Source organism: Thrips palmi, unplaced genomic scaffold (assembly GCF_012932325.1).
Source record: "Thrips palmi isolate BJ-2018 unplaced genomic scaffold, TpBJ-2018v1 HiC_scaffold_8, whole genome shotgun sequence".
In the NCBI taxonomy this organism is placed as follows: domain Eukaryota; kingdom Metazoa; phylum Arthropoda; class Insecta; order Thysanoptera; family Thripidae; genus Thrips; species Thrips palmi.
Window position 1 is genome coordinate 4,870,218 of NW_023144635.1, and position 20,932 is coordinate 4,891,149.

At 53.1% G+C, this 20,932-nt stretch overlaps 2 protein-coding genes across 13 annotated transcripts; one reads left to right on the forward strand and one right to left on the reverse strand.

Annotated features, from left to right (window-relative positions):
- Positions 1–912: 912 nt before the first annotated feature.
- Positions 913–2,926, forward strand: LOC117653503 (GTP-binding protein 10 homolog). Its single transcript, XM_034399201.1, has 7 exons — positions 913–1,077; positions 1,280–1,406; positions 1,532–1,696; positions 1,783–2,001; positions 2,130–2,368; positions 2,456–2,579; positions 2,678–2,926. Exons 1-7 carry the CDS (start codon positions 1,024–1,026, stop codon positions 2,902–2,904), a joined length of 1,155 nt encoding a protein of 384 aa, XP_034255092.1. The 5' UTR covers positions 913–1,023; the 3' UTR covers positions 2,905–2,926.
- A 936-nt stretch (positions 2,927–3,862) lies between these two features.
- LOC117653504 (transcriptional activator protein Pur-beta) lies at positions 3,863–20,793 on the reverse strand. Of its 12 annotated transcripts, none has more exons than XM_034399214.1 (7): positions 20,539–20,793; positions 19,214–19,267; positions 9,263–9,378; positions 9,077–9,179; positions 8,871–8,995; positions 8,537–8,773; positions 3,863–8,417 (listed from the first exon to the last, which is right to left on the reverse strand). In XM_034399214.1, exons 1-7 carry the CDS (start codon positions 20,579–20,581, stop codon positions 8,187–8,189), a joined length of 909 nt encoding a protein of 302 aa, XP_034255105.1. In that variant the 5' UTR covers positions 20,582–20,793; the 3' UTR covers positions 3,863–8,186. The 12 variants fall into 12 exon arrangements, with proteins under 12 accessions (XP_034255105.1, XP_034255097.1, XP_034255098.1 ...); XM_034399206.1 differs by having other exon boundaries at positions 3,863–8,426; positions 20,539–20,785; XM_034399207.1 differs by lacking the exon at positions 20,539–20,793 and adding an exon at positions 20,412–20,467 and having other exon boundaries at positions 3,863–8,426.
- Positions 20,794–20,932: the final 139 nt, after the last annotated feature.

Genomic DNA, 20,932 nt, shown 5'->3' on the forward strand with positions numbered 1-20,932 from the left:
AGAAAAAACGAGTGCCTGCTTAAAGAGAGACTTGATTAGTCATGAATGCCTACTCTAGTTTGTAAGTACTATTTCATTGTTTCTGGTCAATGTTTTGCAGAGTGGACTCAGTGGACTGCTGAATTAGAGCGACTCAAATGTGAAGGAATATAGAGTATAATAGACGCTGATGGGTGCTCCAGGTAAAACTTTTTAAAATTCATCTTCCGCATGGAGAAGGCCGAATCCTTATCCATCTTTTCCGCATGTATAAGGGACATGCAGGTGACTTTTCTGCATCACTTAAAAGCCCCAGTTTGATCTGATTTCTGCAGAAAATATTCGAGGCCTTGAAGGCTCAAAGTGATGTTGTGTGTATGGGGCACAGAACTGCATGAGATGTGGAAGGGCTTTAATACCCATTTTTACTGCCCTGATTATTTGATGGAGCTAAAACTAACTGCTTCTAAAAATACATTGCTCTTGTTTTCCGTCAAGGACCTAATTTGGAATGGGAAAATGTAAGTGGTCATGATTTCATTTTAGAGGTAATTGCAAAGTGTGAAGGGAAAACTTTGGTAACGAGGTTAATGTAAAGCAACAAAGATGCGGCGTAGATTTTTTTCATTAAGTATTTGAATATAAGATTGTTTTTGTATGTGTAAGAAATAAAATGCTCGTAGATAAATTGGATCTTTAAATTTATTGTACCTCAATCAATCTCTGGACACATTTTCTCCTCCACAGCTGACAGATTGGATATTAATAACAATATAAACGCTTCAGGAAATGGTCGCACTGAACTGATGCTAAATTCGCTACAATTCTACCAATTTAAATCTCACCCCATTTCCCGCGAGGGAACAACCTTCAATCAGTTCTGAAGAATTTTTCATACATGTGGCAGCGCCCCCTGGTGGTTAGTGCTGGAAGTACGCAGCACCGCATAACCTTAAACTTCAAAACCAAAACATTGCAAACTGTCTGCTGCTGTTATTCTGAGATAGCCTTTTCGTGCAAAATAATACGTACATAAATTTTGCCATGGTTCACTTTTCTCAAATTTTGATGATCCAGGTCACAAGAGTAGCTAGGAAGGTAGGTCGTGTTTGAACAAAGCTGTCAGGCTTTTAAAAACTCAGAACATTCAGTCCTTGGAAGAACCAATGCTTTCTTCTCTCATGTTCTTCTGAAGTACTGCTATGCGTTTTGTAAAATTACTTGAAAGCATAAGTTTTGAGTATCAGTGTAAAATTTGTTCATTATTTTCATCATCATGTGTTCTGTTATTTTGGTCCAGAAATTCCGGGGATCTTATATGGACAAAGTTCATGTCAACATTCAGGCTGGTAACGGAGGGATGGGTAATGTAAAATTCGGTGGCATTGGTGGCAAAGGAGGTGATGTGTATATGATGGCAACAAAAGGTAAACCTATTTTCTCATTAGAAGTTTCATAAAAATTTTGATGTACATATTTTTAAAATATATAATAAAAAAATTATTCCCCTTGTGCTTTGTGTGATATCTACATTTCTAGTTTTTTCTTTCAGCCAAAGATCTGAAAACTGTAATTGAAAATTTTCCTGAAAGAAGGATTAAAGCTGGGCATGGGGGGAACAGTGCTGCAAAAAAGCTGATGGGTGCTCGAGGGACTGACATTACTGTGGGAGTTCCTCGTGGAGTTAAGGCCATATCTGACGATAAATTCGTTATTGGTAATTCATCAAAACTACTCTTTAAGTCATTACTAGTGATTTGTTAATTTTGTATCCTATCATTAATCAAAACTATTTCATTCTAGGAGAGGTTAATGAGAAAGATGACAAAGTTCTTATAGCTCAAGGCGGCATTGGGGGAAATCCTGCCACAGGATTTTCTGGAATGAGAGGACAAAAATTTAATGTGACATTTGAGTTGTCACTTATTGCTGATGTTGGACTTCTAGGCTTTCCAAATGCTGGCAAATCTACTTTACTTAAAGCATGCTCAAATGCTAAACCCAGAATAGCAGATTATCCATGTAAGATGGAAAGAAATTACCTGTTGTCCTCTGTGTCAAATTAAATTGCCACTGAAGTAATGCTATTGTTATATGTTTTCCTTGGACTGCTTTAAGTTTGTATTTAATAATAAATTATCTAATTTCAGTTACGACTGTTAAACCAAATATAGGAATAGTGGAATATGCAGATTTTCGAAGGATCACTATGGCTGATCTACCAGGGCTTATAGAGGGTGCCCATGCAAATTTTGGTATGGGCCACAAATTCCTTCGTCACATAGAGCGTGCCAAACTAGTTTTGATGGTTGTTGATGTTTGTGGTTTCCAACTAAGCAGCCAGCATAAGAAACGATCAGCCCTTGAAACCATCATGCTTCTCAACAAGGTTCTAATTTTTCCTGAAATGTTGTGATGGTGTAACGAATTTGCTCCCTCTAGCTTATCTTTTGTAACGATTGTCTTTTTCATTTAGGAACTCGAACTATACAACCCTGATTATTTAGATAAACCGATGGCTCTGATTGTCAATAAAATGGACCTCCCAGGGTCAGATGACATACTGAATGAAATCAAAGATAAACTCACATGTTTATCAGGTATAACTTCAATCTGAAGTTACTGTAAAAAAACCTATTATGCATCCTAGATTTATTCCCTTGTATCAGTTTGTAATATTGTTTCTTTTCTTTTCCAGAGTTTTCTCAAGAATTGCCTGAATATTTTAAATGCAACAAACCTGTTCAATTTGAAGAGGTAATTGCTATATCTGCCAGCGAAAGGACAGGAATAGACAAGGTAAAGGACTACGTTCGGTCTTCTTTAACCAACATTGCCGAAAAGACAAGGATAGGACAGGATGTAGAAGAGAGACTGAATGCATTAAAACGTGTTTCTGCAGAGGCAGGACCTCGTCTTGTATGAGTAATAAATCATTACAAATGTACCAGTTGCATTTTTCATTGAGAGTTAGTGAGATTTCATGGATGTTGGAGGTGAGGGTATAGTTTTTAAAGAAGAAACTTTTTGTTTATCGCCATATGATTCTATTGAGCTCTCTAGAATGCCAAGTTACTTGGCTCCAACTTTATCCAGAGGAAAATTCACTTTCCAATTTTTCATGTAAATACAAAAATTTTTTTCTAAGAATTTGTTGATCTGATTTCCGTGCTTTACAATTCAATACAGTTTCACACAAGGAAATAATTAAGGGAACATCAAATTTGGAGAAGTGGCAAAGGATAAAGTTTGACAAGATTTAAATGTCTTAAATTGACCCAATTGGACAACAGTTTCTACAAAGCCACATCAATACATCAAAGATCTCCCACACCTTTACATACATTCATACACACAGTCAGCCACAGCATTCTTCTCTTACATCAGTGAATGTTAAATCAAAGACAGAAAAGGAAATTTAAAGATAATATGAAAGACTTAAAGAAAAGTAAGAGAGGGATAAGACAAAATCAAATTTCAGATTCCTGAAAATGGTTAAAGACTAATTAACAAAAAATAAGAAACAATAACTAAATACCAAAGGCTGAAGCAAAAATGCTAACAGGCAACGCTCCCTTGAATAAAAACAAGCACTTGATTTTTATGCCAAAAATAACAAAAACAAAAATTGACCAAATATCAAGAACTGTTTTAAGAAGCAGAGGTTATTGTCTCCAAAACTACATCTGCATTCACTCATGCAAGCAGCAAAAATGATTCTTTCCTCCTGGGACACAAGTTGTCACAAGGAGGGGGTGGGATGAAAACATTGCATTAAAAGTCTTGATAATAATTGAAGGTGGCTTGGTAGCATGTCTTCAAAAAGCTGGGTGAGCTGGAGGAAAGATGTTCAGACAAAACCAGGTCTTAAAAACAAAAAAAATAAGTTGAAAGGTGTAAGTATATTGAATACACAAAACATACAACCAAAAAGACAGGATTCCAGCCGAGGTAATACATAACTTTTTTTTAAAATCATTTTTTTGTTACCAAGTCTCAAAAATTTGCAACAGAAAAGAAAATTCCAGATTTTAGGGGCCCAGCACACCCAGATGTTCCCTAAATGACAAAACTGAGAGAAAGTGAGACTTTTTATGGAATGACATTCAAATATCCTAACATAAAAGAACTAGGAAAGTTCTTGAACAAGAAGATGTGGGTTTACTTTTGTAATGCACTACTTCTGAAGTAAATCTATTTAGTACAATCAACGACAAAATTCAATAGATACCCACGGATCAAGTGATTTGTCGTACAAAAACGACCCTAACAAGCTTTTAACTGGAGCCTTTCTGCCAGAATTTGGACAATGGCAGTGTACTTGCTTTTACAAATAAGATTCTTGATGCAATGCAACACTGACTCCAAGACTTTTTTACTTGTTGCTGTGGGTTTGACTTGTAATGTGCTGGATGTTAGAGAGAGAAATAAAGATAAAGTTACACAAATTAAAAGAAGTCAAGAGAAAAACAAATCAAACAGACATGTGCATTGCCCACATGATAATATGCTCTTGGATTTACTTCAACAGATCAACTAGAGTAAATCGCCTCAACTCTTACACTAGATGGCAGTTCAATAAGTTTATACATTTTTTTAAATAATTTTTTTTTTTTTTACTTTCAAGAGTTTCTTTCCGGTTATTTATAAAAAGCTAACCTGTTGCTGTTGAAGATAAGAGGTGAGCCAAGAATAATGCCAGTTGCTATATTAAAATTTAAATGGTTTGGTTTGCTTGATAGGAAGAAAACAGTATGAACAGACAATATACCCTCCCACTAGCTTTTATTCCTTTTAATTTGTCTAGACAGAAAATATTTAATATTACCAGCCAAAGAAGTGTTTGCATTTTTAGTGAAGATGATGTTGAGATGAAACTTAGTTTTGTATGGTTTTGCAAACTTCATCATGCTTACAATAACACATATAAAAAGTAAATGCAAACTGAATTTTAGGTGTAATTAAAAAAGGATCTGACTTCAAATCATAGTAATTAATAGTAAAAGTAATAATACATGGTAACCCGTTTTGAAAGTGTGTTGATGCTTGATACAGCACATACAAGTACCACACAGACAGCTCCCCAGAAAGCAATCCCAAAATTACAAACCAATCCTTTCACCTGCATATAACTCAACATTTGAGAACAGTGTTAAACAGCTATGAACAGTATTGTACAGCACCTCGCGGAGGTTCGTGAAGCCAGCCATCATTACCATACATAATAAAATAAAGACGTCTCGGAGAACATTTTTCTCTAGTCAGAAATATCAAAACCATCTCTTTCCTTGAGCAAGCTGGAAATGCTTGATCATAGACCACTCACAGTAAAAATCTTACTTAATCTTACGGGCGGAATCATCACAAGGGCTCTCACTTCACGAGCCTCCAAGCCTGTCCAATATCACATCAACAACAAATTTTAAAATAATGAAATGCAACAGCAAACATTCTAGATAGCCATGTAGAATATCTATTTTAAGCTGCCCATAAGCTTATATCCCAAACCATTCAGCATCTACAGTGATACAACATACCACCTATTTACCTGTGCTGTACAATTACATAATTGATCACAATTTGAGAAGAATTGAAAACGAAAATCAATTAAGAAACAAAGAAAAAGATCTTAAACAAAACCAAAGAGACTTGCTTACTGCATATACCAAACGTGCATTTCATGACGAAAGTTAATAAAAAGAAAACCTGTCTTGACTAATTACAGAGCAGTGGCTAGGTTCCCAACAGCCCAGGCTTTTTTTTAATTTTAATGTATTTTTTATTTTTTATTCTGTGACATCCTGTGACATCTAGCCTAGTCTGTACAGATCCCTACCACCATAAAAATCGGCCTGCCACCTGTGCTAAAACCACACACATTAACAATTTCATTGCCAACAACACAACATTCAAACGCCTCTTGGAGCCTCTCCAAAAATTCTTATATCTTATAACTCATATCTACAAATCTGCTCATTCCACTGGGTTGACCAGCAACCCAGAATGTGCTACCCTTACAACAGAAGTAATGAGAAAAAGCTAGGTAGGGGTTGGAAGCAGCTCTTTGTTTTAGTACTTTACTAGTACTAGCATACTTTTATGCAAACACATTACTTCACAAAATATAATTATCCAAACAATAAACAGCCTCTCATTTTGGAATGTCCTCCAAGTGTGGTGTATTGGTTTTGTTCGTCAAGGTGCTGTCCTTGAAAGTTTTAAGGACCTGAGGACATGATGGTCCTCGCTGTGGAAGTACAGCTTGGGTCTCAGAGGTTTCCAAATGATATGGATACTGGTTGAACCAGAAAGGCTTCAAGAAAGACAGTGTAATAAGGGGAGCACATTATGTGCATTTACTTAATCATATAAAACATGAAATAAATTATAGTTTCACTATATTGATGGAGGAGAGGTATCATGAGAACAACCAAAACATTCCAACCCCAACAAGCGTCTCTTAGCAGAATCTTCCAAAAATAACCTTCTGTGCTAAGTCTATCATCACCACCCAACCTTCACTTCAAATATAAACCTTTCCAGCATCTAAACCTTTCTCTTGTCAACACATTTAAACTTTGAAAATCTCCATCAAAGAGCATGTTTCTCTCTTTGTTTACAACAATACAACAAAGAAATAAAGCAATCAAAATAAGTAGTTAATTTTCTCTTTTATCTTCCTACTGTACTTAACATACTTCTTAAACCAATCTATTAAACACAACAAGACAAAAATGATTCTGTTAAATATTGTGGTAGTATGTAAATTACACATAGAAAACCAATTTTTCTTTGCAATCTTTCCAATAAATCGGTCATTTAATTGGCTAGATTAAAGAGAACGGTCCACGAACAGCGCTAGGCGCAAGAGATGGAAAAGACCAAAGAGATTTATACAAATATAATCAATACTGGAGCCACTTATCTGTCATACAGACGGAGGTCTCCTACTCAACAAATTGTTCAACCGACTGCACCGCAGCATACCCTTCAATTTATGGTTACATTGATGGTTACACATGCCTTCACAAAACGCTCTGCAATATTTCATATTCTAAAAAAAAATTTGGATTGTATAGGTATATACATAATTTGTACCATACCACACAAGTGTTGTCTTACCGCAGAGTGGCTGGCGGCATGGTACGAGGCATGCAAGAGCACAACCACTCACTTAGCAATTCAACATGGCCTTTGTGTATGTTACGTCTACAAGGTAGTCAAAATGATTTAGAATGAATGTTTGGGACCCGTGTCAAAAGGGACAAACATCTATTTCTTTAATGCATAATGTGAAATGGGTTGGCCCCATTGAGTAAGCTAAGGCATATCACAGGCTGATGTCAGTTCAAACAAAATGAAAGGAAGAACATTCAAAACATAAAAGTATGGGCGACTTAAACAGCCTCAGCATATTCTTTGCTGTACACTTTTCCAACATATCCTTGAACACATTTGTATTAAAGGACTAATCAAAGCAAAACAAAAACAAAAACGAAACAAAATAAATGAACTTTATGTAACAAAAAACTTGGTTTGAATTCCAATAACAGCCAAAACAAGACGTCAACAGATTATATATTTATGTACTATATAAGTAAAGATCAATTTAGTTCACGCAGTGACTCTTATGAAGATAAAAACATATAACAACAGAAACAGATAATATTAATTGATTGACACCTATAAGAATTTCTTGCCTTGACTAAAATTCACATGTTCACATTACTTTGCAAATCTGAGTACTATACATTTTTTTTTTGTTTCAACAGCAATCTTATATGGCTCAAGAATGAACATATCAACTTTGTACCTTATATCTTTGTCTTGAAGAGTGTGTGCAAGATTTCAACACCCAGCCGACCCATCGACTCTTTACCAACATGGAATGGCAGCAACAGCAGCACCACCCAGTCCAAAAATAGTGTCCGTCCAATACCAACTTTAGTTCATTCACCCACTAACAATCTCCATTAATACAGGACTATCTTCTACTGAAAGCCCTGGCAGCCTAGACCAAAATCCAACGGCAGACTGAGTCTATTGTTAATTTCATTTCCTTTACAATATCTACTGGGTCCCCACTGTCAACGAGTCCTGTTATCGCGTTCGCGTCGATGTCGATGTGGGTGTCGGCCGTCTTGGAGGGATTGGCGTGGGACCTTGAACCAGTCAAGGGACATTATTGTGTCTAGGGCACACGGGCCTCACTTGGGGCCGGAGCCGGTGCCCGGGCCGCCGTCCGCGCCGCTTGACGAGGGCCTGTCCCTGACGGGGTCCCTGGTGGAGTCCCTGACGGCGTCCTTGTCCCCACTCGAACCTCCCGACGCGGACGCGTTGCCATCCTTCATCTTGTCGCAGTAGTCGGCGAAGATGTCTCGGAAGCGCGCCCACGACTTCTCGGGCACCGTGATGGCCGTCCGGAAATTCGACTTAACCTGCAACACCAATAGCCACAGACATCCACGCTAAAGGACAAGCCGAGCAGATTCCTCTCCATCCTTCACAAAAGTCAATACAGGGAATGCGGTCCGGTCGCATCGGGGGAAATGCTTACTTCTGAAATGCGCATGTAGATCCCTCGGTTGTTTTGGCCGATGTCGAAATAAAAGTTCTTGTTCTCCACCCGCATATGCCGGCCCTCGGGGAGTTCCCCCTTGAAGCCGCCGTCGTCGGTGCCGAACTCGTCCAGGAGGTCTGTGAGGGCGTCCCGGAACTCGATCATGCCTTGGGCTGGGATGGCTATCTGGGAACGCGGCCCGCCCCGCACCATGGTCTGAGATACCTGTGCACACTGCGGGGCCGCGGCCACATTAGTCAACGGCGTGACTCCACCAAAGCACTTTCAACCAACACAGCATAGAACAGACCAGAGTAGGCGCTATACTCACACTCACCCTCAAAAAGCGCCCACGTGAATTCTCTTTCAGGTCCAGATAGTAGCGTCGGTTTTCTTTGATCATCATTTCTGATTTTAGCTTGCCATCTTCTGGCATTGATTCTGGGTTTGGCGGCCCTGCAACGGTTATTACATGGTACAGGGTTCGTAAAAAAACAAAACAAAAAAAAAAAACGAATAAAAGTAAATTTGACATACCAAGAGACGCATAATAATCACTAAATGATGAGAGGTGGTCTCTAAAATCTGCTGCTGTGGATAGTGCCAGAAATATTTGGCTTCGTCTACCATCGGCGCTAATCTGTAAAGTCAAATACAGAGTTAAGCTCAATACTGCTCTCTCTCTTTCTCTCAAACACAAAACAGAAAAAAAAGGTATCTTACTTCTGCTACTTTGATAAATCGCCCTCTCCTATTCTGTTTCACATCTAGATAGAACCTTTTAGACTGAATTTGCAGCATTTTTGTTGCCAGCTCTTGTTCGCCCTGCTGGTTTTGACCTAAAACAAAAACAAGAGATTGAAACGATTTGACTTAAATACTCATTGATGTATTTTCTTGACACTAAGGATTTCCATTCGTTCAGAGCTACCCATCACACCACGCACACACACAACTAAGTACAGCCCCAGCAACATAACCACCAGCCTCCCTCCGGAACAAAGGAAGGGCCCCTACGGACAAGTCCCTCGCCCCGCGAGGCGAGGCAGCGCGCCCCGCCAGGGTGCCTGTGGCGCCCAAGCAGCCCGTCTCCAGGCTCACCTTCCCCAGGGTCACTGTCATCGAAGTCAATCAAGAAGTTGGGCTCGTCGTTGTTGTTCCTGGGCAGGTGCTCCATGTCGAAGTCGTAAGGGCGGGCCCGCGGGGGCCGCGAGGGCCGCGCGGGCGCCATGCTGGCCTCGGCCCTGGCCTCGGCCATGCTGGGCTTGCTCGAGAACATGCCCGCCCTGGCCAGGCCGCCCAGGCCGCCCAGGCCACCCAGACCGCCCAGGCCGCCGAGGCTGCCCGGGGGCCGCGGTGGCCTGCCCTCGGGCCTGCCCGCCTGCCTGGCGCCGTGCTTGGCGTGCTTGGGGCCGTACCACGCCACGGCGCGGCCGTTCTCGTACAGGTGTCGGTGGGAGTGCTGCGTCGCCTTGGCGTCGCGAGCGCCTCGCCGAGCCTGCCTGGCGCGGAGCGACGCGAGCGTGGCGGGGTGACGTTCACCGCGCACGGGGCTGCTCAGGCGACTGCTTGGCCTCGGCTGGGCTCGCTCCGCTCGCTCTGCTCTCGCTGCTCGCGCATCACGAGGCGCGCCAAGATGGACGGCGGGTGGATGCAGAGTCAGACCAGGCCGAGGGCGAGGGCGAGGGCCAGGCACAGCGCGGTGGCGCACAGGGAGGCTGGGCAGTGCGCCCACGCCACGGCAGCTCCACTCCGCGGCATGAGCTGCATATGTGGGTCAGGCCAAGAGGCCGTGAGGCCGTCAGGCCACGCCGGGACGGTTGGGCGCAGGCAGGGCCCAGGCAGGGCCCAGGCACCACGGCCCGGGGGGTAGGCGCGTGCGCGCACCAAGGTCACACCGCACTAGTTGCTCGCGGGGGAAGGGGGCGGGGGCGGCCCACAGGGGTGGACCCGCGGGGTGCAGTGACCCGGGGGTCTGGGGGGAGGAAAGGGGAAGGGCCCACGCGAAGATCAATATGGCCGCTCCGCAAGCGACTCCACGACGGCGTGCTCCGGCTGGGCTCGAACCCAGGCCCCGTCCCTGTTGGCCTCGGCTAGCCCTGCTCCGCCCTGCTCGACTCGGACGGCAAGGCTGGGCAAGGCCTCGCGCTGCTCCGCCGGTCGGACCCGCACTGCGCCCGCCCCGGCCGAGCCGCGCCGCCGCGCCGAGCCCACCGAGACCAGGGAGCCCCACCCCCACCCCCACCCCTCCAGCAAAGGGCGGGGGCACGCGCCGGGCGGGGGCTGGGCGGGGGCGGGGGGCGCCTCAGCTGACCGCACCATCCCCCCGCCCGCCCCCTCCAAAGATGCCACAGTGTCGCATCCCCATGGCCCCATAGCCAGCACGGGCAGCACTGGCAGCCACCCCCTCCAGAACGTGCCCGCCAGTGCACCAGCACCACCGCCCCTCGCCCACCCCCAACCCCGACCCACCCTTGCATTTGGCGCCGCACGATCGGGCCGATGAGGCCTGACAGCCCCGCCAAACGACCGGGACAAAAAACGCTTGGCGCTATCGCGGCACGCGGTGCAGGACACGGTCGAACGCCTGGCTGGCCGTCCAGCATTCCTAGGGCGGACAGGCAGGCCTCGGCAGGCCTTGGCAAGCAGGCTGGTCGATGTGACGCCGATCGACCAGTGAGGCAGACAGGACGGCCGCGGTGCGCAATACGCAGTACGCGCCAATCGGCGAGGCGGCGCCATAGGCGGCAAAACGGCGAGGAGACGAGATGCCAACAAGGCGAAGCGCGAAGCGGGGCGGCGCTGCTGGCCGCGGGTAGAGGCGCCGAGGGGGCCGGGGGACGCTTGGCAACAAGCGGGGGGGGGGGGGGGGGGCAAAACCGGGAGCAGGCGGAGCAGGCCTAGGGTCACTCACCCCTTACTACGCCCCAACCCCAACCCACCCCACCGCCACCCCCCGCCTCCGCAGCCTTCGCAGCGTCCGCAGCCTTCGCAGATCCCCGGCCGAGAGCAGCGGGAGCAACGCGCGTGCTGACGTAACGCACAGCGAGCCGAAGCGGGCTCGAGAGCTGCCGCCCCTCCCGCCCTGCCCCTCGGCGTCCTTCTCCTCCTCCTCGACGCCGAGCCGCCGAGCCCTCCAAAATCCAACCCAGAGGATGCCAATAACGCCGCCATCTACTCAGGACCAACCCAACTCCCCCCCACCCCAAGCAACCCGAAGCACCGGACCGCGCCGGCCAGCTAGCCCTCGAGCTAGCCTCGGCCCGCCGCCCCCTCCCCTCCCCTCCCCGCGCCCGGAGAAGTACCCGCAGACAGGGCGGCGGCGCGGGCGGCGCGGGGCCGAGCTCGCGTACCGTCGATCGGAAATGAGTAGGTGCGGCCCCACCATGCGCACACCGCGCGGACCGACAAGCTCCACGTGGGCGCCCAGTTAGCCCGCAGGCCGAGAGCCGTGTTCGTGTCTCTCTCGCACTCACGGGGGCGTCTCGGAGGGGTGCGAGAGAGACAGCGACGAACACAACTCTCGGGATCAGTCCACTGCTAGCGGACGCCTCTCCGGCACCCACAGTGTAGTCGGCAGTGGAAACAGCCCGTGTCAATATCCAGGCGGCGTAGATCGCGTCTAGTAGTCCCCCTACCCCGGGCCAGCCTTCCTCGCAAACACACACACACACACATCTTAAATGCGTAGCACTAGCAGAACCACGAATCGGCATTTCTCACTACACCAGCCTCAGTCAGTATGCCATAAAGAGAAGACCCCATCACGAAAAAGAAAGAGAGACCCCCGACGTTGGTGAGAAAAACTGGTTCCCACGATACGACCACCACCATTTTACAGCCCTTGTAAGTAGGAGAACCGGTACAGGCAGAAGGGATGCAACGATAAGAAAGACTTGGACAGAGGCAACTTACTACAGGACACCGTCCGTCTTGCTAACCTACTCTCCGGCGTCGCTCGGCAGAGACTCGACACCCTTGCACAACACCCTCTCCCCGTGCACGCTAGACCCCAACCACAGGTAGACCGGTAGACCCCAACCTAGCCGACCACAAACACATAAACCCCGTCGCCCGGATAAACGAACCCGCTGCTTGGTTCCCTGGGTTCCCTGGCATCCCTGTGCTGCGCCTGTCCGGCCCTGGTCTTTGATGGTGTGGTGGCCCCTACCGACGGCGAGCTCTGGGGCGTCGTTTCACCCGACCACTTACCTGCAACACAACAAACAAACAAACAGGGGCGTTAGTCAACCATCATCAGTTTGCGCTACAAAATGTCACCAAATCTACAGGTAGGTTCATTCATTTTCAAAGTTTTTCGCGTTGTCGTCCGGCCCCAGCATCCCGGCCATCCAGGCCGCCCAGGCGAACGGGCCAAGGACCGCGCCGCCTCGCCCGAGATCCGTCGCCCACTCCGGCTCAAGTCCGGCCGGAGGAGACCAAACCAAACATAATCGGGGCCCTTTGAGCGAGACAGCCGGGATAGGCGGGCTGGCCCAGGGGCTGGCCCAGGGGCTGGATCGCCATTCAATGGCTTCAGACAAGCCCAGCATCCCCAAGCACGTCACGGGTTCGCGGGTTGGCGGCGACGGGTCGCTTCGGGCCCAGCCAGCACGCCATCGACATCCCGCGCAGCACACTGATTCCGAGAGTCGGTTTCGTCGCTCCGTCTCTCTCGCACCTATACGAGACGCCGCGTGAGTGCGAGGGAAACAGAACGACGAAAACGACTCTCGGAATCAGTCTGAGGGACAAAAGGCGGGCGGGGCCGTCCAGGCTGTCCAGGTGCCAACATGGGGAACAGGGGCTGTTCTCAATCAACACACAACATCCACGAAGACTTGCAAGTGAAAACGCCACAAAGGATGGCCGGAGGGGAGGGGGGGGGAAGGGAGGTAGCAAAAGGACGAAGCGAGAGGGGGCAAGGCCATACAGCAGTGCCGCCTCCACCGCCGCCACGCCCCGCCACGCCCCGCCACGCCCCGAGCCGATCAATGCCTGGTGCCGCCCCCCACACGCCCCCCACCTGGACCCCTTCCCCGGCCCCCCGAGGCCCCAGCCAAGGCAGGCTAGCGGCGCGCGCGGCGCGTATCCGAAGCAGCGAGCCTGGCGTCCTGGGCGGCGTGGTGCCTCGCGCGGCCGCTAGGTGGCGCCCGCAGCCCGTCCGCGAGCGCGGGCTAGCGCGGCCGAAGCGCCGCGGCGGGGCGCGGGACCCAGCTGACGACAACAGCTGTTGGGGTGGGGCGCGGGCCCGCCTCGTCCCTACCGGTCCCTACCGCCCCTACGGCAACTCGGGTGAGCCTGGCCGGCCATGGCTGCCCTGGCCCACCCTGGGGGTGGGGGTGAAGGGCACGGCGCGGGGTGGCGGCGGGCAGCGGGACCTTCGGGGTGCCTGGCGTGCCTCAACCCTAGAGCTTCGCGCTTGGCGCTTCGGCTCGGGAGAGGGGGTGGCGCGCGGGCCGAGGCGGGGCGAGGCGGCGCGGGGTGGAAAGGAGCCGGCGTGGACCGGCGTTCCAGGGGGTGGGGCCGGGAGGCCGGGTCCCGCCCGCGTCCACCAGTTACGTAACGCAGGACAAAGGACGAGCCCACCGCAGCTCAACAAGGGGGTTTCGTTCACGTGCGCGCCGCTCCGACGCCTTGGCCGCCTTGGGCGCCGCGTGCACAGCATCGCTCGGCGAACTTTGGTCGGCGCCTTAGGCGCCTCGCCTGCCGAAAAGCCTTTCCTTTATCTGGGCCGCGGCGAGGCGGGCCGGTAGGCGTCCCGTGACGTGCTCATGACGGATAGGGCGCGAGACGCATGCGGCCCAAACACGCACGCACACGCACGCACTCTCTCTTTCTCAGACACACACTTGAGATAAGGCGATGCCAAGAATGCGCGTTATGAGAGCGGGGGTGGAAAGGGGGGGGGGGTCGGGTGACGGGCCAACGAGCGCCTGTCAGGGTAGGCCACCCAAGAGCCACTCCAGAGCCGCGGCAGGGCGGCAGGCTTGGCGGCAGGGCTTCAAGCAGGGTGACGCGGCGGCCTATCTCGCCCTCCGCAGGCGCCGCCCGTCCGCCCCCTTCCGCGTCATGGCCCCGCCATGGCTCCGCTGACGCTGCTGACGCACAGCGGCAAGCAAACTCAAAGGGCGGCTAGCTCTCGACCTCCCGGCGGGCGTCACGTTCCAGCAGCCAAACAGCGACGCTCTGTCTCTCTCGCACCACGCAGCACGCCCCATGAGCGCGAGAGAGACAGGGCGACCCAACGACCCTTCGGCGCGACTCGTGTCGCGTTCCGAACTCGCGCGGCAAGTCACAGCCGCAGCACCAGCCAGCGGACTTCAAAGGGAACCAACTTTTCATTAGCGGCGCCCAGCCCAGCGACGGCCCCGCAGAGGATGGCGGAAGTGGGAGGCATTGCTCTGTCGCACTCACGGGGCGACCGGTAGGCCGGTGGGGGTGCGAGAGAGACAGACCCGGAAGCGGGGCGGGAAGTCCCGCTGATTCACGGCCAAGAGGTTGGGGCGCGTGAGTCACCGATACACTGGCCACACACCATGCGCCGTTCGGCCGGCATGCGAGCTGCAGCGCCGATAAGGAGCCCCCGTCCGGGCAAACACCTCGAAATGCCAACGACGACGCGGCGACGCCAGATTACGGCCAAGAGCCGCCAGGTTCCAAAACCCGGCCGCCGCCGCGCGCAGCAGTCACAGCGACGTGGCCAGACTGACGTCCGGAAAGCCGCCCCCGCCCCCCGGCGCGCGCGGCAGTCGCAGCGTGCGGGGGTTCCAAAAGACGCCACCCGGCGCGCGCTGCAGATAGTCCCGGAGCAAACTGCATCCGCGCAGCCAAGCCGGCCGGCGCGGAGTGCGGCGCGGAGCGAGCGCCCGGAGCGTAGGCCGCACGCCGACAGGCATGCGTACGGGACGGCCTGCCGGCCGGCAGCACGGCGCGCACGCCGCGCACGCCACCCGCCCCATCCCGGACCGCGACCAGCCTCACGGCCCGAGTATCGGCCGTCGTTCCGCGAACTGCCAACTCCCACCCGGTGCAGGCCAAGCAGGGAGAGGCGAGTCACCGACCGATGACGCGCCGGGCGGCTGAGGCAAAGCGCGGGACCAGCCGATTCATCCTGACAACAGCCAAACGCCACCTCGGCCGTGGGGTCGTTCGCTGGAGCCACCTTGGCCGTGGGAGCTCGACCTACCCCAGCTCAGACGCACTGCACGGCCAGCCAGGGGAGCTCGACCTACCCCAGACACCGCACGGGTGGCAGACACACCGCCGGCCGGTGAGGCGGCATGCACTCGCGTCATACCCCGTGCGCACAGGCCCGGCATGACGCGCACCCAAGCACCATTATGAGGCCAATGCGACGAAACATTTTCAATGACGCAATGCACGTGCAATACCGAGTAGTCTGTACACGAGTGCATGCCCCCCGCGCGGGCCGCGAGGTCAACAACACCGTCAGCCAGACGCGGTGCATTATGCAGCGTCTCGGCCGTCCGCGACTGGCGTTGACGACGACGATGACGCGCTGCAGCAGGCTGTGCAGTGCCATGGCAGTGCAGTGCCGCCGTGGCCGCCTGGGCCTGGGGGGCTGGGCCTGGGGCCAGGCGCGCTCACCGCCGAAGACATCAAAAACAAGGCTCCCACGCGCACACGCGTACGATTGCACAAGAGGAGGGGGAGGGGCCGCTCCCAATTCAGCGCATAGCGAGCATAGCGCGTCTCAGGCGCCGGCCCCAGATGTCAACGGCCGCGGTGCGGCGGGCACAGACAAACGCCGCGTGCGCGCACCGCGGCGCTCCGCCACTCTCACTTGCACTTGGCACCGCACTCGGCCACTCGGCGGGCCGGGCGCATCTTGACGGCCATTGCGCAACACTTGGCCGGGCGCACGCACTTGACACCTGCACACGCAAAACACGGTGGCACTACATCGCGTCGCCGCGCGTCGCCGCATACCGGGGGGAGTCCAGTAGAGCACCTTCCAGGGGGCGGCGTCGCGGCCGTCGCCGTCCGCCGGGCCCTGCGACGCGTCGACGCGGAAGTCCCCGACCCCGCCGGCCAGCCTGTCCTCGAGGCCGGCGCCGCCGCGGCCGAAGCCGACGTAGCCGTCGTCGCGGTCGTCAAGACCGGCGCGCGCGTCGCGGTCCTTCATGTCGCCGAGCTATCTTGCACCGCGCCGTTCGGGCCCCACCACCACACTGATGCACGGGGAACGGCGCGGACCACGCAGACCCGGGCCTCCCGGGCCCATTCACACTGACGGCCGCGCCGCGCCACGCCACGCCGCGACTCTACGCGCACGGCCCGACCCCTCCCCGCGCGTCTTGTGTCTCGTACTCGGAACTTCATTCATGTTTATGGACGGAAGGAGGAGGAGGAGGAGAGGTGAAGAGCAGGTCGAGTGCGCCATGAAGAGGGACAGCAAGAGGAACGGCGAAAGAGGAAGAGAGACAGAGAGAGGGGGAGTCGGACCGGCGACCAACTCATGGCGGTGGAATGTCGCGACACGTCATACGCCCCGCCGCGTCACGCCTCTCCGCTGCGTCACTGGTGACACGGCAGGCACGTCGTCACCAGCCTCCCCCCCACCCCTTTTTATCGGTCCTATCGGCGACGCCCCGAAAGCCGCGCTAAAACGCGGCCCAAAAAACGGCATGAGTGATGAGCAGCGAGACAACGGCGCGCACGCGAGCCAAACGGAACAAATGGGCAGCTAGCCTCGGCGGCCTGGTTCATGCTTTAATTCGACACAGCGAGCCAGCGAGCTACAGCCAGCGAGCTACAGCCAGCGCCTCGGCACCAAGTCACACAGTCGCGCCACGCGTGGAGCAAGGGCTGAGCAAGGCCAATAGCCTTCAATTTTGAATGAGCAGCGCAGCGCCGCGGCGCAGGCAGGGCCAGGCCGAGCCGGGCTGGCTCCGGGCTCCAGGGGAAGGCGAAGTCGGCCTCACCCCTCGACACCCCCTTCCCCGCGTGATGAAATTCTCATTGCGATGAGTAGATTGGCGACGCCACTCCGACGGGGCCGTCGTGCGGGTCCGGCGCCAGGGCGGCAGGGCTGGCGGAGAGGGTACCCTCCACGTCCGGGCGGAAGCACGGCCAAAGAAAACAAAGCGGGGGTTGGGGAGTACCGCCAGCGACCGCCAGCGGATCGATCCGGCTCGGTCCATATGTTGACGTCGGCCAGCACGCTGCGGAGTGCACGAGAGCACGCCGTGGCGGTGCCGTGGCGGGGCCGTGGCAGGGGTCACGGGCGCGAGCGCGGCGCCAAGGACAGCGCGGGCACACCTCACCTGCAGGGCCTGCCCACCTAAGCGCCGCGACACGCTTCGAGGAGGCCATCCGCAGCAGGCCGACGGGTCGCCGATGGGCCCTTCCACTGGAATCCCAAGGACCCGCGGTGGGGGGCGGCCAGCGGCGGCCAGTGCGTTTGCCGCGTTGCAGACCGCAGCGCCGCTTTCGCCGCGTCCGCCGAAGGGCCGCTCGAAATAGCACGCGCCATACCGCCACGGCGCGGGGCGGGGCGGGGCGGGGCGGGGCGCAGTGCGGCAAGGCTGCATGGCTCGGGCGCGCGATATCAGTGTGTATGCACGCCCACGCCAGTAAAATCAGCCCGTCCGCAGCGGCCTGCCCGGCCTGCAAGGGGTCGCTGCGGTGCGCGTCCGAGACGACGGCCCCACAGGCGGCCAGAGAGCCACCCCTCGGGGCCACCCCTCGGGGCCCCTCGGGCCACCCCGCGGCCACCCTCGGGGCCACCTCGCGGCCACCCCTCGGGGCCACCCCTCGCGGCCACCCCTCGGAGGCCGCGGGGCCGGCGGGGCAGCACACCGTGGCGCGGTGTGGGGTAGGGCGTGGCATGGCGGGGCGGGGTGACCCTCCTCTGCATGGCTGGCTGGTGCAGCCGAAGAAACGCGGCGAGGGGAGGGAAGGGGCGGGACCAGGCGGGGCACCGCAGTCAGCTGACTCCCTGCAGCGCCTGCAGCCGGGGCCGCCGCGACGGCGCGACCGGTGCAAGCGGCAGGCGCCGTGCGGGCGGAGCGCGGAGCAGCGCGGAGACGAGGCGGGCGGAGGGGGGAAGCAGCGCCGACTTCCCCGTCAAGGGAATCAGCTGACCGAGCAGGCGCCGCGTCCGCCGCGTCCGCCGCCGAGCGCAAAGCCAAGCGTTTTCACCTGGTGCACGTCAAGGTCACCGCGCCGCCGCCACCGGCCAAGTGCAAGCAGGCCTCGTGCACGGCGGGCACGGCACTCGGTGCAGCGGGGAGCGGGTTCGAGTCCCGCCAAGGCCGTGTGTCAAAACGCTCCACAGCCCTTTTTGGCAGCCAGGTCGGCGCAGTGACGCTCTGGCACCGCTTCCTGGCCGCGTTTGCCAGAACGACCGCGGCGTCGCCATGCACCCCGCCATGCAGCCCGCCATCCTGCTGCACCACTCGCTGCAGTGCGGTCGCAGCGTCGCGGCTCGCAGCGCGGAATGCGGACTAAATGTCTCAAACGGCGGTGACAGTCGTCCGGGCGAGGGGGCGTGGTGGGGGCAAGGCGCGCGGAGGGGGCGTGGCGAGGCGAGGCGTGGCGGGGCGCAGCGCGGCCGCTCGTTGATTGATCCGCTCATCTTGGACATTGACTATCAAGAAGGTCGCGTGGACATGTGGGAGTTCTAGCGAGCGAGCTAAAGGTGCTTACCGGAGTCAAAATCGGAGTTGCCGACGTTATCCATGCCTCCTTGTCCGTATTTACCTGCAACCACAAAATGGCAGCTGTTAATAAACAACAAATTTGAACCACAATGGTACTAAAATTTCAAAGTTGGATGACAGGAAAGTAGTGCTAGAGAGAGTTTGGACTCCAAGAGTGCCATATAAACAAAGGGACAAAAGTTCCTGGCTTTTATAAAAGGTGGTTGACAATTGTAGCAACAGAAGCATATTGACAGAATAACCATCTTTCCAATGAAATATACATTACGTCACAAGGTTTCAATGACAGCAACTCCCATTCAAATTAATGTGAAATGAGAAACAAGCTTGTTTCAGATTGACCTTGAGATTTTGACAGGGCCAACAGCACAAACAATCTACACTAAGACTTCCATAGCCTCAATAGAGCGACACTTATCATTTATTTTCACTAACAACTGCACTGACAAGTAAATATACTATATAAACACAAATTTTTCCACATAAACACTAAATTGTTTGAAACAAAAAATAAACCTTTTCTCCTCATAGCAGTTCTGTTAGAATGCTGCCCAGGCAAGACAAATGAATCCTCATTCCACAAATAAAAGCCTATCTATGTTAGTCTGAATATAACTAAAGGATCAATATTTTTATTTTATAACTGATGGCTGTCAAAGTTACAATTATCATGGCCACAGCACAACTCCCAGAAGGAGACATGCCGAACAAAACATGCTGCAAACATCTTGGCGTGTCAAGGAGTGTGTCTGGCATACTTAGGCCCTGTCCCTTGAACTGTGAAAGGGCTTAACATCAATGTCAGTAGACCAGACCCATACTTAACCTAGGTCAAGAACAATTCCTTGCGACAACGCTGGGCTATGTTATTATGCAAGTGTCATTTACGCAACGAGGTAACACCTCGGCGACTGTTTCTTTTCACGATCACTGGTTTGAACACAAACTAAAGGGCTAATTTCTTCTGTCTTCACTGCGATAACCTCGGACCGAGCTACGGCCGAGGGCCCTAGAACAAGTCGACAGGAGAATATGGAAGTGACTTCCCCTGTCCTCGGTACTAACACACGCGTCGAACCACTGGTGAGCGTTGTCCACAACGATTAACGCCAACTACACTTCGTTTGACACTAGAAATTGCAAGATATGTGGGTTGGTTACTTCACGCGCCATCTTGAACTGACTTGGCAGGAAGATCCTAGCATTCGCCGAGCCAGAAAACATTATTTAAACAGCCCTCAGTCATTTCTAAAGTGCAGAAAGATACAGCATCAAATTCTACGTGAGCGATGGGCAGAAATCATCTCTTACTTTGACCCTGAGGCTGGTCATCTCCACTCTCGCGGTCCGACATATCCTTCTCCTGAATAGCGATTTAACCCTCGTTTTCACTCCGTCAGAATTTGTTCGTGCGCCCAGGGCCCGGATGTTCATGCACCGGGGCCGTGCGCGGCAAAGTAGTTCCCTCTGAAGCGTGCAGTTTCACTGACGCCACAACAAGGACTGGCTCGCTGTGGGGCGCGGCGGCCAAGCACGTAGACGAATATTAAATAAAGCTCGACTGCTGATGAAAAATGTCACGGCTTTTCTTCTGCTTTATGAGGAAAAGAAAGTCCGAAGGAAGTGACGTCGGGGGCTTCTGCTAAACCCAGGTGCCGCAGAAACAGAGGCGAGACTCTCCTGCTACCCCCACCACCTCCTTTCT

What these genes read in the sequence shown, in the direction of transcription:
- LOC117653503 (XM_034399201.1), top strand. Translation starts at nt 1,024, where the DNA reads ATGGTTCACTTTTCTCAAATTTTGATGATCCAGGTCACAAGAGTAGCT. An exon ending in TCACAAGAGTAGCTAGGAAG is followed by an intron (nt 1,078 to 1,279) that starts GTAGGTCGTGTT and finishes ATTTTGGTCCAG; the next exon opens with AAATTCCGGGGATCTTATAT. An exon ending in TAAACTCACATGTTTATCAG is followed by an intron (nt 2,580 to 2,677) that starts GTATAACTTCAA and finishes TTTCTTTTCCAG; the next exon opens with AGTTTTCTCAAGAATTGCCT.
- LOC117653504 (XM_034399202.1), bottom strand. Translation starts at nt 9,770, where the DNA reads ATGGCGCCCGCGCGGCCCTCGCGGCCCCCGCGGGCCCGCCCTTACGAC. An exon ending in GGCGCTTTTTGAGGGTGAGT is followed by an intron (nt 8,774 to 8,870) that starts GTGAGTATAGCG and finishes GCGGCCCCGCAG; the next exon opens with TGTGCACAGGTATCTCAGAC. An exon ending in TCTACATGCGCATTTCAGAA is followed by an intron (nt 8,427 to 8,536) that starts GTAAGCATTTCC and finishes CTGTGGCTATTG; the next exon opens with GTGTTGCAGGTTAAGTCGAA.